We start from the raw sequence: 16,887 nt of genomic DNA, 5'->3' as shown, positions 1-16,887 counted from the left end.
CTCCAGGGGGGTTCACATATTTGCTGGTGTAGCATCTGGCATTCGCCATGTACATAGTCTGTCACAGAAGCATGCATGCTTCATTGACTGGCAGCTAGACTTTGGTTAGGGAACTTTGTGTGGAGTGGATCAAATTACATCAGTCAACAAACAATGAAATGTAAGTGAAAAGTGTAGACATTACTGTGACAAAAAGATGAAGGAGCTGTAGTCCAGCAGTCCAGTAGCAAGCTGCACCTGGCTTTCCAGAATAGTAGACTGAAAGCACCAGCTCTAAATTTGATTTACTTGAACAGGAGAATTACCATCTGTAATTGTTGGTGCAGGAGAAAGGTAAAAAACAAAGCATCCCCAGTGCTGGGAGTGCTGTCTCAACCCACACAGGAATTTTCTCATTTTATAAGTAGCACATTTGGAAAAAAGTAGAAACTGATCAGCTTTTTCAAGAAGTTGTGTATTGTAACACTGATCACCTTTCAGTCCATATCGCATGTAGAATGTGAGATGGTTGTAAATGATATTGATTTAAATTATCTGGTCTGTTTTAGCAACCGCACAATATTTTACAAAGGCGCGTATTGGAGTCAAACTTAACAAAATTTCGAAATAACATTCGTGGAAGCCGGAACCCCAGTAGTGGAATGCCAGCACAGTGTAAAGAGGGAAATCAGCTGAAACAAGAATGCCTGAAAAGAACAGAAGAAGAAGATATGATATTCGTGTGGTGTAAGGTAATGTTTTATATACTGTAGATATTTTTGTGTGGTATAAAATAAGATACTTTGTTTTTACCTTTCACTGAAATATGCGAGAAGAATTGGTAAAAGACAAGGAAAAGCCCATGATATAGTATAATAAAGACCACAGTTGCTCTATACCAGAACCTCAGTCATATCAATCAGAAATTCAGAAAGAGGACAATATATCTGTGACAGGGAACTATGGAAGTTAAGTGACTGCTTTGTGGTACCATATTTAGTTCATTTTTCATCTGGGGGCTCACAGGTTCATAGGTTTTGTCCCTTTTTGGGGTTTTTATGTTCTCACTATAGTCATTTGCTGTGGTGTCTCTAGGTTCCTGTCATTTGCCAGACTCCTCCTTTCGTGGTTCAGTTGATGACATTACTTTGTACCTAGGTCTTCAACATGGGAGTCTGGGCATATAAGTGCTTGAACCTAGTGTGGCCTTCATGACACTGATCTAGATAAAAGTTGTTCTAAATTGATAGCTGTATAGACATACTGGCATGTGTTCTTTAATGTGATTCCAATGTTAACGTACTGTTGCTTAACAGTTTAAATCAAGTGAGATTATTTGTATGCTGGTCATATGGTCACTTATCATAGGTTCATAGGTAGGTACTAGGCTATCGGCCCTAGGGCCCATACAAGCCTAGCCAAAAAATGTACCCTGGCTTTCACCACCCAAGAAAATTATTTTCCTGTGCCCCTGTCGAACAGAGTCACAGAAGTGATCCCCGCGGTGAATTTCCCATTTCCCATCCAATCATCAAGATTTTTCTTGAAGAGTGCCAATGAGGATCTCTGTTTGACATAGATAGGTAGTCTGTTCCAGAGTATGGGAAGTCTCTGGGACAGGAATCTATCCCTCCAGCATGTTCTGTTTATTGTGGTGACAAGGTTTAGGTCCCTAGAACATGTAGCTCGGAGGGAATGGGATTTCTTTAAGTGGAGCATGTCCAACAGCTCTGGGTTTGACATAGCTTTGTATGTTAGGTAGAGATCGCCCCTGAGTAGGCGATATGCGATGGAGTAAAACTGTAGTTTTTTGAGACTGTCTGCATAGGGCATCTGTTTGAGGCCAGTAGTCCTCTTTGTGAGGTATTTCTGTGGTCTTTCCAGTTGTTGTAGATGTCTTGTGAGGTACATACCAAAAGGGGCGTTGTACTCTATAATGGGTCTAATGAGTGATGAGTAGAGGGGAACAATGACCTCTTTTTTTCTGGATGAGAATCCTTTTGTGATGAGATGAGCCACGTAGAAGGATTTCCTGACCACTGTGGCGATGTGATTATCAAAGGAGAGACTACTGTCCACCTGTGTCCCAAGGTCTCATCACATTTTTGGCATTAAGTAGACTACCAGCTATGTGGTAGTTCATGGGTACAGAGTTTTACCAAAGGGGATGACAATACACTTTTTGGCATTGAGCTTCAGGCCATGGCTTTGACACCAGGTATCTGTCTCAGTGAGGCCCTTTTGTAGTTTGTCCACATAGTTAGGAGTTTCGATTCGATTATGGCTCCTAGTTTGCAGTCATCTGCAAACTTTGTTAGCCAAAGACCTTCTGTGTTGGCCTGCACTTCAGAGAAGTAGATACCAAACAGGAGAGGACCCAGGACTGAACCCTGTGGTACTCCACTTGTCACTGGTCTGATGTCGGATTTGGAATCCACTACTTTCACAGTGTGGGTTCTGAAATCAATGATTTCATTAAAATAAATCCTCCATTTTAAAAGATATTTTGCACAGTTTTGTCATTTCTGTAATTTTTGCAAAGCAGCCAATATATACACATACACACACCTCTCACCTCTTTCTCTCTTGTGTGTGTGTGTATATATATATATATATATATATATATATATATATATATATATATATATATATATATATTATTTTTTTTTTAATATCAAGACCAAATGATGTCCTTTTTACAAGCCTTGGTATTACTCCCCACTATTAATAGGTATCGTGACCTTCTGTGACTACTGTTTTCTGGACACATGCTGAAATACCTACGGTTCATCCAGAATACTGCCTCTTGTGGGTATTGGAAGAACGTTTGCCCTCTAGTGGTACATACGCTACCCTGACTGACATTGTGTTGGTGCTTAGTTTTCATGTTTATCTTCAAAGCCATCAATGTCTCTTGCAGCCCAAGATCTGGCCGTATTAAAAGCATTTATGTTCCTTACTGGTGTCTTTGTATCCTGTCTTCATTCAGTAAGTTTGCTCTACTTCATAAAGTTATTTATTTGTGTAGTGGAACATCCTTGCTAATTTTCATGATATTACATATTTTGTCTGACCATGCTAGCTTTGCATTCTGACCAAAACCTAAATGTGAGAAAGTTTTAAGAAAGACTAATGGAATATTTCACATTAAGAAAGAAAAACAACCTCATTGCCCCACGTGCAGTTGATATCTTGTCTACAGCCTCTTGTGCAGTCCTGAAGATCATTTCACCATAATGATGCACAGAGTAGAGATGTATCGAAAGTGTGAGCAGTTGATACCCTAGCTGTATAAGTTGCATCCAATGCTGTGGAAATTTTTTTTGTACCCTTCTCCTGACTGATACCTTTCAACAATGAGATCCCTTTGATGCCTAGTAAGCTCTCTGCAAACCATGGCTTTTGCTGTAGCATGCAACTGAGTAAATGTCTGGAAAATCCTACTAGGACAGCTGAACTTTATTTCAGGTTAATCAGAGTCTCTCTAATTGATGGCAGGTGTGTACTCAAGAAGACTGAATGCTGTAATTAAATCAAAAGGTGCTTCAATAAAGTATTAGTTTAAGGCTGTGCACACTTATGCAACCAGCTTATTGTACGTATTTTATTTTTTGTATTTCCCCCCTAACAGATTTGTTTGTTTTTCAATTGAATTGTACAGGTTATAGGTCACATTAAAGGTGGGAAAAGTTTTTAAATGATTTGTTGTGGTCACTTTTTTATATCAGAAAAACGTGGCATTTTAACAGGGGTGTGTACACCTTTTATATCTACATGTGTGCAAAGTGCAACTGTTTCGTGAAGTGCAGTCAAAGCATAGCCATTTCAAAATGTCTCTTGTGCTGGGTGTGTCTATTTGCAAAGTGTCACCATTACAGACTGTTTCTTGCACTGTAAAGAACTGTCTAGCAAGGTACCGCCATTTAGGTGGAATTTCAGTGTGCTGTGTACAGTTGATTTGCAAAATGCAATTGCTTCGAAATGTTGTGGACTCTGAGCTCCACTTGCCCAGTTAATTCTCATCATGTAGTTATTTGATATGGCTCTTACACTAAGAGGTGATTTTTTGCAGTACAGTAATTTCAAGAGTATTACAGTGCCCGAGAGACCTATTTCGCAAGTTCAGTTATAGAGAGGCTTATTGTGCTGTTGGGCAAAGTTACAAATACTGGCATAAATTTCTGGCATGTGTATATGTTCGTGCTTATTTGCAAAACCCTTCGCTGGTATCTGCTAATATGGCAGATGGATTTCAAAAGCCCTTACCACTTGTATTTGATCAGAATATTGCAGGGAACTGGAGAATATTTGAGCAAGAGTATATTTTTACACAAGCAGCTTATTCAGATAAAGATGCATGCACCACGGCATTTATTTTGCTAAACCTAGCTGGTCAGAGGCCATAGAAAAAGAGCATTCATTTGTGTATGCACCAGCAGTATATGAGGGAGAAGGTGAAACTTGTTTTGTTGTACAGGCTGAATCAAGGGAAGACCACAAGTGTTTGAAGTGCAAGTTCAGAGAAATGTGCAATCCTCAGACAAATATTACATTAGAGAGGCATTTGTTTTACACAAGAGATCAGAAACCAGGGGAAACTTTTGCAAGTTGTGTAACTGACTTGAGAAACAAAGCCAAAATGGGTCGGTTTGATGACTTAAAAGATGAATTAATAAAAGACAGCCTCGTGTGTGGTATTAAGAGTGCTGCTGAGAGAGAAAGATTTTGCTTTGTGACAGTGATTTAACGTCGAGTAAAGCCATATAAATTTGTCAAATCCATGAGGTGACAGAAAAACCCACAAGTATGCTTGCAAGTGACAAGAGCATGGTTTCAGCAGGCTCCAGAGCAAATGTAGATGGCATGCAACACGTAGAAAAAGAAGTAGGCCTAAGCACATGGCAGCCACAGCCCCTGTTGGTTCACCAGGGAAACCACATAGCTTTCCAGCAAGTTCTAAGACTAGTTCAGTTAGAGGAGCATGCTCCTTTACAGTACATGGACGAATTAGCAAGACTATCAGTGCAGTGCAAGCATGAATCAGCAAAACCCAAGTCCACCTTTATTATTAACTGTTGCAATTGTGCTGTTAATCATGAGCCTAGAAGAGAGAAATGCTTAGCATTTGGTCAGCAATGTCACAAATGTAAAAAAAGGAACTATTTTCAAAAGTTTGCATATCAAGTGAACCCCACACAGTTGTAAAGAAAGTTCACACAAAAAAGCATGTTGATCAAGTAGACTGAAAGTCCACTTTCTGTTTAGATGGTGCATCAGTAATTGGTGAGAGAGTTGATGCAGTGAATTTATTGGCAATGACCAAAGTCTTTTTGTACAGTCTGGATCAATGGTAAATCCACAGAGCTCAAAGTAGACACTGGTTCAAAGTGTAATGTTATGTCAGCAGACACATTTGCTAAAGTGACAACTAATGAGTAGCTCTATGTGGCCAGCAGTGCAAAACTTGTTGCTTATGGAGGTGAAGAAATTCAAACAAAGGGCTGAGTGATACTTTCATGTTATTTTGGCAAAAACTGTTACAGCTTGTTATTCTATGTAGTTTGAAGACCAGTACAGTCTTTATTGGGTCACGAAGACAGTTTGAGAATGAATTTGCTTTCTTTTACCAAAGAAGTTCATCACATATGTGCATATTCTAGTTCCAGTTTTTCTGAAGCCGTTTTCTCAGAATATGCTGATTTTTTTTTTTCGATGACAAGTTTTGCAAACTTCCAGTTGTGTATTCCATGGTTAGACCCAGAGATCACTCCAGTAGTCAGACCAGCAAGAAGAGTTCTAATAGCTATGCAGGATAAAGTTAATGCTCAGTTGGATAAAATGGTACAGCAAGGTGTAATTTGTCCAGTTACAGAACCAAGTGAATGGGTGTTGTTTATGGTAGCAGCTCAGATGAAATCAAAATATGTATTGTTCCCAAGAGATTTGAACAAAGCATTGAAGAGACATCATTATCCAGTGCACACAGTCGAAGAGGTTGCAGCTCTAATACAAAATGCCACGTTTTTTCTGTCTTGGATGCAAAAAGGTTCATTTTGGCAAGTAATACTTGATTGTGAATCCTCATTAATAACCACTTTTGGTACCCTGTTTGGCAGATACAGATTCCTATGGATGCCATTTGCAATAAATTCTGCAAGTAAAGTCTTCCAGCGTGCAATGGAGCAAATTTTTTTCCGGTTATCCTGGTGCCATAATAGTAGATGATATTTACTAGTTAGAGGCAATGAGGCAATGGTGAAGCAGAACATGGTAGAAACTTAAGAGTTCTAGACAGAGCACATGAGCTAAATTTGAAACTCAGTCATCTCAAGTGCAAATTCAGACTACCAGAAGTTACATATGTAGGTAATTTACCAGTGCAGGCTTGAGACCAGACACGATCAAGCAAGCAGCTATTCTTGAGATGTCAACACCAGATAATCAAGCTCTATAGCATTTCTTAGGCATGGTCAACTATTTAGGCAAGTTTATACCAGACTTCAGTGAGTTGACAGCACCTTTAAGAGAGCTGATGCACAAAAATGTTACATGGTCATGGTTAGAACAACACCAGAAGGCATTTGAAGACCTTAAGCAGAAAATTGTCACCCCACCTACATTAAGATACTATGATGTGGAAAAAACAGTCACTCTCTTTCCTGTGATGCCTCACAATTTGGTCTTGGTGCAGTCATTCTTCAAGAGGGTAGACCAGTAGCCTATGCATCTAGAACACTTATCCAACCTGAAATGCAGTATGCTCAAATTGAGGGAGAACTTTTGGCAATAGTATTTGCATGTTCTAAGTTTCATGATTATATTTATAGTTGAGCTATTCAGATTGAAACTGACCACCAACCTCGTCACTTGTCTAAAGAAGCCTTTGCATTCAGCTCCAGCAAGATTACAAAGAATGATGTTCAAATTGCAAAAGTACAACTTTAAAATGGTCCATATGAAAGGCAAACTACTTTATTTGACTGATATCTTATCCAGATCGCCCAGAAATACGATGGAACAGCTTGAAGCAGAGAATTTTGACCTTGATGTGATGGCAGTGCATAATTTCTCTACCACTAGGCTTGATGATTTAAGAGATCACACAAAGACTGATAGCTCAATCACTACTTTAATGTTGGATGGCCGTCAAAGCAATCTAGTGTACCACCTGAAGTGCAAACACATTTTCCTTACAGAGATGAAATGTTGATGGAAGATGGTATTATTTTCAAAGGTCCTAAAATTGTTTTTCCTGCTTCTGTACAACAAGAATATATCCAGATTTTGCATTGTGGTCATCCAGGTTCTGTATCCACCAAGAGAAGGGCAAGAGAACTAGTATTTTGGCCTTCACTAGTAAAAGATCTTGATAAAGTACTTTCTTCTTGTTCAGTATGCAATAGTAGTAGACTGCATTTGCAGAGAGAACCACTTCAGCTAAGTGAAGTTCCTGAACTACATTGGTCAGCAGTAGCTACTGACATCTTCGAGTAGAACAATCAACACTACTTAGTACTGGTAGACTCTTATTCGAATTTGTTTGAGATTGACTTACTACCTGACCTAACATCCACTACTGTTATTACTAAGTTGAAACGTCATTTCTCAGTCCGTGGTAGTCCCACACAAAGTTATTTCTGACAATGGTACTCAATTTACTAGTCAGTTGTTTCAGAAATGTGCGAGAGAATGTGACTTGGTACATGTTACTAGCAGTCCTGAATATCCGCAGTCAAATGGGCTAGCTGAATGTGCAGTGAAGAGTGCAAAGCAGTTACTTGAATGGTCAAAGCATGACAATACCGATTTGTCTTTTTTAATCTGCTTAATCCTCAGAAGCATACCCTGTGACAATATACTTGTCTCACCTGCTCAAAGACTTCTGTCCAGTCAAACCAGAACGATGCTGCCTATTGGTTCCAATTTGTTGAGGCCTAAAGCTAAGAACAACAAAACCATCAAGGCTCAATTGATACCATGTAGCCAGAAAACCAGTGACACCTTGTTCATTCAATAAAGAATTTTCTATTTATTCCACAATGAATAGTAGATAGCGATGAATTGCACCATAAAACCTCCTAGCACCTCGACCATAAACAGCCTTTACAGAGTAAAACACATTCTCTCAATGCTTCCTATATATAACTAAATTAATTCCAATTAATCAATTATTGATGTATCAATTACACAGAATAAAATCTCTTAAAGCCTAAAACAGTCTTTAAATAAAACTTTGCCAGTTGCATTCTTTATTTAACCCACTAGGTTGCATTGCATTATATTTGATAATAAAAACAAATTATTTTTTCCTTAGTGAGTGCTTAAGCATTTCTTCACTAGCAAGTTGTTGTAAAACCTGTTCCAAAACTGTTACGTTTAAACTACTTGTATTTCCTGAATGTATTTTATTAAAATGTTCTGCTACAGGGCTTATAACTTTGTTATTTTCGATGTTCCTGACATGTTCTTTTATTTTTTCACTTAAACTTCTTTTACTTTCCCCAATATAGAAATATTCGCAGAAGCACCTAATTGCATAAATTATTCCCCTGGTCGTACAGGAAAAAATGCCCTGCAATTCAAACTTTTTACCATTTATTTTTTCAAAACTGACAAATAGAACACTTGCCACATGGACTCGTGCCCAGTTCTATTAAATTTCTATTAATTTGAACTTTTGGTTTACTATATCTATGTACTAAAAAATCCTTCAAATTACGTCCTCTCTGGTAGGAAATTTTTAATTCTACATGCGATAGAGAAGAAACTTCTCTTTTTATAAATTTCCAATAATCGTTTTTAATAGTCTACTTAGCCTATCTCAGAAAAGAGTATATTTTGTGACGGAAAATAAAGAATTATCTACAGAAACCATTTTTTCCTAAGTCACTCATATGGCTTCTTTCCTTACTAACTTTAAACTTCCCATATGTTTTAGCATAACTTTCCAACACTAATTGCTCTTCATAACCTCTTTCCAAAAACATATTTATAACTTTCTCAGCCTCTGCCTGTGATTCATTTATATCACTACATAATCTTTTAATTTTTAACAACTCTCCATAGGGGATAGATGTTAAGGTCTGTGATGGGTGACAACTAGTTGCATGCAACACCAAATTTAACTGGTTGAACTTTCTGTGTATCTTAGTTTTAATTTTCTCATTAACTACACCACCTAAAGTAATATCCAGAAAGTCAACCATCAATCCTACTTGTGCTCCATTATACTGAATTTCATATCTATTATTATTTAAATAATGTAAAAATTCTGATACCTTTTCTCTGCCTTAGTTTAAACGTAACAGTTTTGGAACAGGTTTTACAACTTGCTAGTGAAGAAATGCTTAAGCACTCACTAAGGAAAAAATAATCGGTTTTTATTATCAAATATAATACAATGCAACCTAGTGGGTTAAATAAAGAATGCAACTGGCAAAGTTTTATTTTAAAGACTGTTTTAGCTTTAAGAGATTTTATTCTGTGTAATTGATGTAACATCAGTAATTGATTAATTGGAATTAATTTTGTTATATATAGGAAGCATTGGTTTTCTGGCTACGTGGTATCAATTTACATCAAATTGTGGTTCTAGTCATCAAGGCTCAATAATTCAAGAAGCGTTCTTTCTAGAAGTCCACTTATGATAAAATGAGCAGAATTCTTTGTGCATTAAGAGGAGAGGCAGTGAGGATGCAAACTGTGAAAGGTTTCGACCGGATTGGTGAAGTTACAGGCATGTGTGCCAAGCCAAGATCCTACCTTGTAGAATCAGAGGGTATGGAGTACAGAGGAAATCACAGGCATCTTCTTCCTGTACTAGAATCATCGTTGCAGCATTGTTTCTGTGATACAGACTGTAGATCTCATAGTGAACCAGATGATGATCCCATCCCAGAGTCTATTTCAACCTCTATTTCCATTCCTGAGGGTGTTCCAAATACTTCTTTTTTTTGTTTGTGTCTTTCGGCTTTTCCCGGTTAGGGGTCGCCACAGCGGAACTCCGGTCCGCTAATGATTGGTAGTTGATTTTTGAGTGCGGAGTTACCAGCCCTGATGCACAACCTTCAATGAAGGTATGCCCATTCATGCATGTCTCCACGTAGAAGACGCTCTAGCTGAGAATTGAACTGGACAGTGTCTTACTATGAGGCGACAACGCTACTGCAGCACCACCACCGCGGGGGTGTTCCAAATACTTCTAAAGTTGATAATTCTATAGAGACAGCTCCAGTTGCTAAACCTAAATCCCAGTTTTATGTCACACGATATGGTCGAGTATCCAAGCCCAGTGTGAAATACACAGCAACATGGACATGACTGTATATATGTACCTAGCTTTGTATAACTGCATGACCAAGAACTACGTGTGATATCTGCATGCCAAACAGATTCATAACATTGCATGATCAATTCCTCAAAGAGGGAGGATGTAGATCAGAGTGTACGTACTGTAGCTTTAAGAAGCATGTCAAGGACGAAGTGTGCACATATAAATACAGGGCACGTGCTATTCCTAGTGTCATCACGTGCTATTCCTAGTGCCATTTTGAGAGTGCAGCCAGAGAGTGAGCATGTATGATTCTAGTAGTTTGTTTGTATACAAGTTAAGTTAGTCAGTTAACTTCTATTGTGATGTGTTTGTACATAATAAAGCTGCTTGAACAGAACCCATGAAGACTCTTCTGTCCTGTCCAAAGTAGGAGAGCGACAGCACAAATTATGATTGCTGGCTTGTTTGGAAGTCTGATTTAACTTATTTGGATAAGTTCATAGAACATCTTAATGAAAATAAAATGGGGTATACAGTTTAGTGTTCAATATAATCTCTCGTATATCATTTTTCTGGATGTTGCCATCTCAAAAAATAATGATAGCACTTTAAAGACTACTGTGTATAGGAAAAAACCCAGAGTTTCACACATTTTTGTATGCCACTAGCTGCCATCCACCCCGCATTGTCCGTAATATTCCCAAATCAGAGTTTTAAGAATTTGTAGACTATGTTCTTCAGATGTTGAGTGTAAGACATAGGAACTTGATTTGGTTAGATTTTGTGACAGGAGGAATAATTATAAGGATGTTATGACCCCTTGAGACTCTGTCCAATAAGTTGATAGAACAAAGTTGTTGCAGTATTAAAAAAACATAAATTTAGGGATGATGTTTTCAGGCTGGTGAATAATTATGGTAGTAATGCAGGGTTTTTCAAACATCTCATTCACAAACACTGGGACATCATTATGTCAGATAACAAAATATCTGAGTTAGTTCCTGCATGTTTATTTTCTTACAAAAAAGGAAAAAAATATTGGTAATTACTGTAATCATTATAAGAAAGTGCTGGATATAAAATGGACACACACAGAACAATAGATTGCTTTCCTGTGGTGGCCTGCCAGCTATGTGGGCATTGTTCTGCATGCAAGTATGTTTTAAAAACAAAACAATTTACATCTAGGAATACTCCCAAAGTTTTTGATATCCTTTGTTTGGTACTTGCTACTCTGAGTAGTTTATTTAGCTAAAAAAAAAAAAAAAAAAACCCCAAAAATTAGCTGTTTAAAGAGAATGTCTTGCACTGAAACATACTAGGTTTGCAGCGATACCTAGATATTGACATCACCCCTCGTGGGTTGAGATTTGTTAAAAATCCTACAACAGCATTTGATCTCTAACCCAGTTGAATCAGATTTTGAAAAGAGATGGATTGCTGCTTTACGCAGGTGTGTGAGGGGAATGGCTATTGATTTTAGTAGAATGTGACAGTCTAAAGCAATGTAAAGTAAGAGGGCATTGTAGCTGCTTGTGATGCATTATCTGGGCAGCTGGGTGCTTCCTGGTTTGAACAGTTACTTTGTTCCCTAAATGTTAAGTTGGAAGAAAGTTCCAATGACATAATAAGAAAAATTAGTAAATTGCAATGGGACATCCGTGATTATGACTTGGGGATGGCTTTCAAGAAATCAGCCAATCATAATGTAACTGGAGGTTATAAGAATACTTCCGGTAAAGCTAGAAGATGGCAGAACGTTTCTTTTGCCTCAACGGATGGGGCTAACACTTCGGCTGGTTTGGATACTGAAAACGGTTAATATCCACCTCTACCAGCACAGAGACAACCAGGTTACTTAAATAACACTTTTCGTGCCCAAGGCAAACATCAAGGGAAGCAGAATTACGGATACAAATGCCACTTCAATGGGAATAGAGATGCACAACAATTTAAACAACAGAGTAAGAGGGCTAAATATTAATGTTGAACATATTTGCACTATTAAATGAACAGAAAGATGTGAAATGTATAATTCAGTTTTGAATTTGTCTGGGGTGATTTGAGTGATGCGGAAATGTCCGTTTTACAATGTGGGCTTAAATTCATCCCCACTGCTCTACCTAGAACACATTTGAAAGCTGAATTATGTAAATTAGTGAGAAAACTGCATTTAGTTAACTATTATGAGTCTGGTATTGAGTGTGATAAGGTGAATGAGGTAGTAGATGTGTCTGTTAGTGAGGATGATGAAATGGAGTTTTTTCCTGTAAATCTTCTATAGACTCAACAGATAATGTTAATGCATATTGCACTTTAGCTAAGGGGAATGTTTCTTATACAAGTACTTTTATTCCTCCCTTCTGTAATCAAACTTATAGGCCAGTTCTCAAAAAATGATAAACTTTGCTATGGAGAATATGATGAAGGAATTTTCTATTGAAAAGAAAAATGTACTGTATAATATGAGTAAAGGTGAATGGCAATCACTATTCTGTTTGTGTAACAGACAGGACATTGTCATAAAACCTTCAGAAAAGGGTCGAAAAATTGTTGTAATGCATTATAAAAAATACCTCACAATGTGTATGGACCACTTGTCTGATGGTAAAGTTTGTAGCAAAGTTAATGACAATGATTTTCAGCAAGCTGATGTGAATTTTAGAGAATTAATTAATAAGGGCTTCAGACTGGGTTACTTCACCAAGCAGGATGTTAAATATAAATTTGATATTTTATTGCTTGCCTAAAACTCATAAAAATGTAAGCCTTCCTTCAGGTCGGTCCATAGTGGCAGCACAGAATTATTTTTACACAATACTGGAATCTTTCTACATTCGTATCTTTTGAAGTATGTAGTTAAATTTAGATTCTTATATCAAGGACACATTTCATTTCCTAGATAAACTTCTGTATAGATCTAACAATTTTGTATAGATCTAGCTTTTTTAATAATTTTGTAGTTTTGTATTGCACGTACATAGATGACCTGATTTGTTTTATGTAAGGGAGGTGTTGATATAGCCCCCCCTGTTTGTTAATAGTCTAAATATTAATCGCTTTCAAGTAGAATTTGATTTGCAAATGGGTAAATCAGTTAATTATTTGGATGTGAAGTTAGAAATGAGGGGTGATACTATAGTAACTAGTATATATAGAAAATATACTAGTGACTTTAGTATTCTAGAAAGTAAGCATTGCCCCCCCCCACACACACACACACATAACATGCAAGCTCTACCCTATAATGAGTTGTTAAGGATGAGCAGACTATGTTGTTGTTGTTGTTGTGTCTTTCGGCTTTTCCCGGCTAGGGGTCACCACAGTGGAACTCTGGTCCGCTAATGATTGGCAGTAGATTTTTTACGTGCCGAGTTGCCGGCCCTGACACACAACCTTCACCCATGTCTCCACACAGAAGACTCTCTAGCTGAGACTCAAACAGGACAATGTCTTACTGTGAGGCGACAATGCTACCAGAGCACCACCACCGCAGTTATAATGATGTAAATATTAGAGAAAGAAATCTTAAATACTTGTGTTGCTTTTAGACGGAGAGGGTATGATGAAATGTTAATTTTGAACTCTCTACAGAAATTGCTAGATTTCTATTCACCTCGCACTGTTTCTTCTGTAAAGAGAAATAATAACAATAGAGAGGGAGATTCATTGCAAGGTGGCAGGAAGGTTTATTTTGTGACAGTTTATAATATTTTGAGTCATACAATTACTGATATCAAATATCATTGGCCCTGTTTAATTAATAAGGAAGGTGTGAAGAATTTATATAAAGTTCCATGTATTTCACTTAAAAAAAGTAGAAATATTAAACATATGCTGGTTCATAACACATTTATGCAACCTGGTGATAAATTAAATATACATCCTGCTTTATGTGGCACCTTCCCATGTGGAAGGTGCCCAGTTTGTCCTAACATAATTAAATCTTTTGAAATAATTAATGGAACTAGATTTTATTCTACATCTGTGTATTCGTGTCACTAAATCAGTAGTGTATGTATTGTCATGCCCCTGTAATTTTGTTTTACATAGGGGAAATGAAAAGTGTCTTTAAATTGCGACTCCAAGACCATGTTAGGGACATTAAAAATAAAAATTTCATAAGTCCTGTTGCCCTGCATTTTAGTCTTTATCACAGTAATGATCCTTCTTTATTGAGAGCTTTTATTTTGGAACAAATTATAGATAGAGGAGGGGAATGTAAAAAAGAAACTGTTTTATAAAGAAACCCTGTATATTTTAAAGTTTAATACACTGTCTCCAGGAGGCTTGAACAATAAATGTAACTGGAAGGTTTTTCTTTAAAAATCTTCCTAAATATGTGATTAATTGTATAATTGTATGTAATTAAAGTGCTATGTGGTGATTATTTTATTACTCCTTAAAGGCTGGTTTGTGCCGAGGCACCAGAGTTCTTTTATTAAATCTACTGAATACAGCAATTGTGGTGTGACTTTCACTGGCTGAGTAGTCTGGTTTTGTATTTCCTGCATTTTCGTTGTTCTGTAATTTATTTAGCTACTTGCACATATTCAGCTTTTTATGTAGGACAGATGTCCAGACAACTCAAAACCTGGATTTTTGAACATATGAGTGAGATTAGAAATGGATGCTTGTCTAATGCATTATATAAACATGTCCAGAAACATCCTTCTGCTGTCTTTAATTTCACTATTGACTATTCATGTAATAAGTTAGGTTGGCATGTTATCCTGAATAATAAGGTAATATTCCTGAATAGTGAGATCAGGGGCTTTATTTTCAGTGGGGCTCAGTGAAGTGATGCTGTCTCATTAAAAGGGTGTTGATTATCTAATGGTTCTCTATTACTTTGTATATTTTAAATGTGACATTGTTGTGTGGAACTTTTAACACTGATGAAGGCTTGGATTTACCGAAACTGGTTTTGGGAGGGTGCTACATTGGGCAGACAGTCCATGAAGTCAAGTCATCTAGTCATCTTAGGACTCTTGTCTTTTTTATATCATTGATTTGGAGATACAGTTGCTCTCATCCTGTGTGTCTTTCAGGTCTCTCTCCCAGTGTGTGATTGCCATACACTCCATCATTCAGTGGTATGGTAAATCGGAAGCAAGGGGTACCCATTGTTTCCTCACTGCTAACTTCCTCCTTTTTGAGGACAGTTTTCTTACCGACTAAGATGCTGTGCACTGATGGTCCAGACTGCTCCTTCAACCACTCAGTTGCTTGGAAAGTCTTCCACCTGTCAGGCAAATTGTAACGTGACCTATATGCATCTTTAATCAATGCAAGGAGCAAGGCAAGAGCTATTGCTCCTTTATTCCTCCTCTGCAACATTATCCAAAAGGGGCTGTGGTCTGTAATTGGCCACTATGCTGAAACTTGAGGAAAAGGAACTTATTTGGCAGTTGAAATTAAATGCCTTGGGTTCTGCCAGGTTTAAATGATTTAGTTTCTATTAAGAGTGTTTTCAAATTAAAGGCTTTACTTAGAGTTATGTATTTATATATTTTTATTTTACATTTTTGTAATGCAATTTGAAAATGTTTTTTATGTACAATGTGGATTACCTTTTAGTGAAAGTGTCTTGGCACTTTAAATTGAGGCTTGGTGTTTCACTAAGGAAATTATGTCAAGATAAATTATTGTATTTAAGGGCATTTATTTATTTTGTAAAATTGTCTGAAGAAGTTTACTTATTTTAGTAAACGAAAGCGCTTACTATATTTCTTCTGTGCTTCCGGTGTGGTTTTTCTTCCATTTGTTTCAGTTTTTGGCAGTGTTGATTTTTTATGGGGTTCACTATGCTGAATCCTCGTTCACCCATTTCCTATGGTGTTTATTCCAAAAGACTGACTTGATAAAGCTGGCATTTTCCTCAGTATCCCCTTTTATCCTCATCGTCTGGACAAGCCCTTATGTCTTGCCCCAGCAAGACTCTCCAATTTCAACCCTTTGGCAAACATCTGTCTAACATTCCTTCATTCAGCATTCAAACTCACAGCTTGCCTTCTCAATTTTCATAACTTACTAGTAATCTGTCCCCTTTTAGAAGATAATGTCACCTTTCCAAAATACTTCTGCTTGTAAAACATATAAGAACAACTGGTCCCCCCCCCAGTTTTCACAAAAAGGTCCAGATCTTGTTTTAACTTGCATACCATTGATGCTAGATTACTTTTCTGAAGTCTTTTATTGAAGCCCATTATTTGTTCATCAGTCTATTTTGCAAGCATCCTCCTTTCGTTTAAGCTTCTTTCCTGACCTTCCTTAAGACATGTATGGTCTTCCTGAAATTAGCCTGCCTGTTTCTGGAACACAAGGACATATGCAAACTCTTTCTGGAAAAAATTTAACTGTAGCAGGAAGTCCTTTACAGTTAAGAGGCCAAGTCCATCAGGAATTGGAACAGAAGATGAAGTAGTATTTGCAACACTGAATGATCTGCTCAGCTAGGTGTCATCAAGACTGAGCACTTGGTGTTGAGTAACCTGGATGGTATTTCAGTATTAAAGAGGCAAATCTCTTTTTCTGACACTGGAACTGCCCATGATTATATAGAGAATGGCATACCAACTTAGTACTTGAAATTTATCCTCTGCCCCACTCGTATTACATCAGTACTTATGCAC

At 37.3% G+C, this 16,887-nt stretch overlaps 1 protein-coding gene across 1 annotated transcript in view; it reads left to right on the top strand.

Annotated features, from left to right (window-relative positions):
* The window catches only part of NRIP3 (nuclear receptor interacting protein 3), a 251,519-nt gene that overhangs the window by 122,160 nt on the left and 112,472 nt on the right, over positions 1 to 16,887 (top strand). Inside the window, exon 2 of the mRNA XM_044059765.1 lies at positions 549 to 731. Within this exon, the coding sequence (XP_043915700.1) occupies positions 549 to 731 (183 nt within the window). The remainder of the gene's footprint in view (positions 1 to 548; positions 732 to 16,887) is intronic.

Source organism: Protopterus annectens, chromosome 17.part0 (genome assembly GCF_019279795.1).
Source record: "Protopterus annectens isolate FY-2018-M chromosome 17.part0, PAN1.0, whole genome shotgun sequence".
NCBI lineage: Eukaryota > Metazoa > Chordata > Ceratodontiformes > Protopteridae > Protopterus > Protopterus annectens.
Note: the sequence above shows the minus strand (reverse complement) of the source record. Positions and strands in the feature narration are given on the sequence as shown.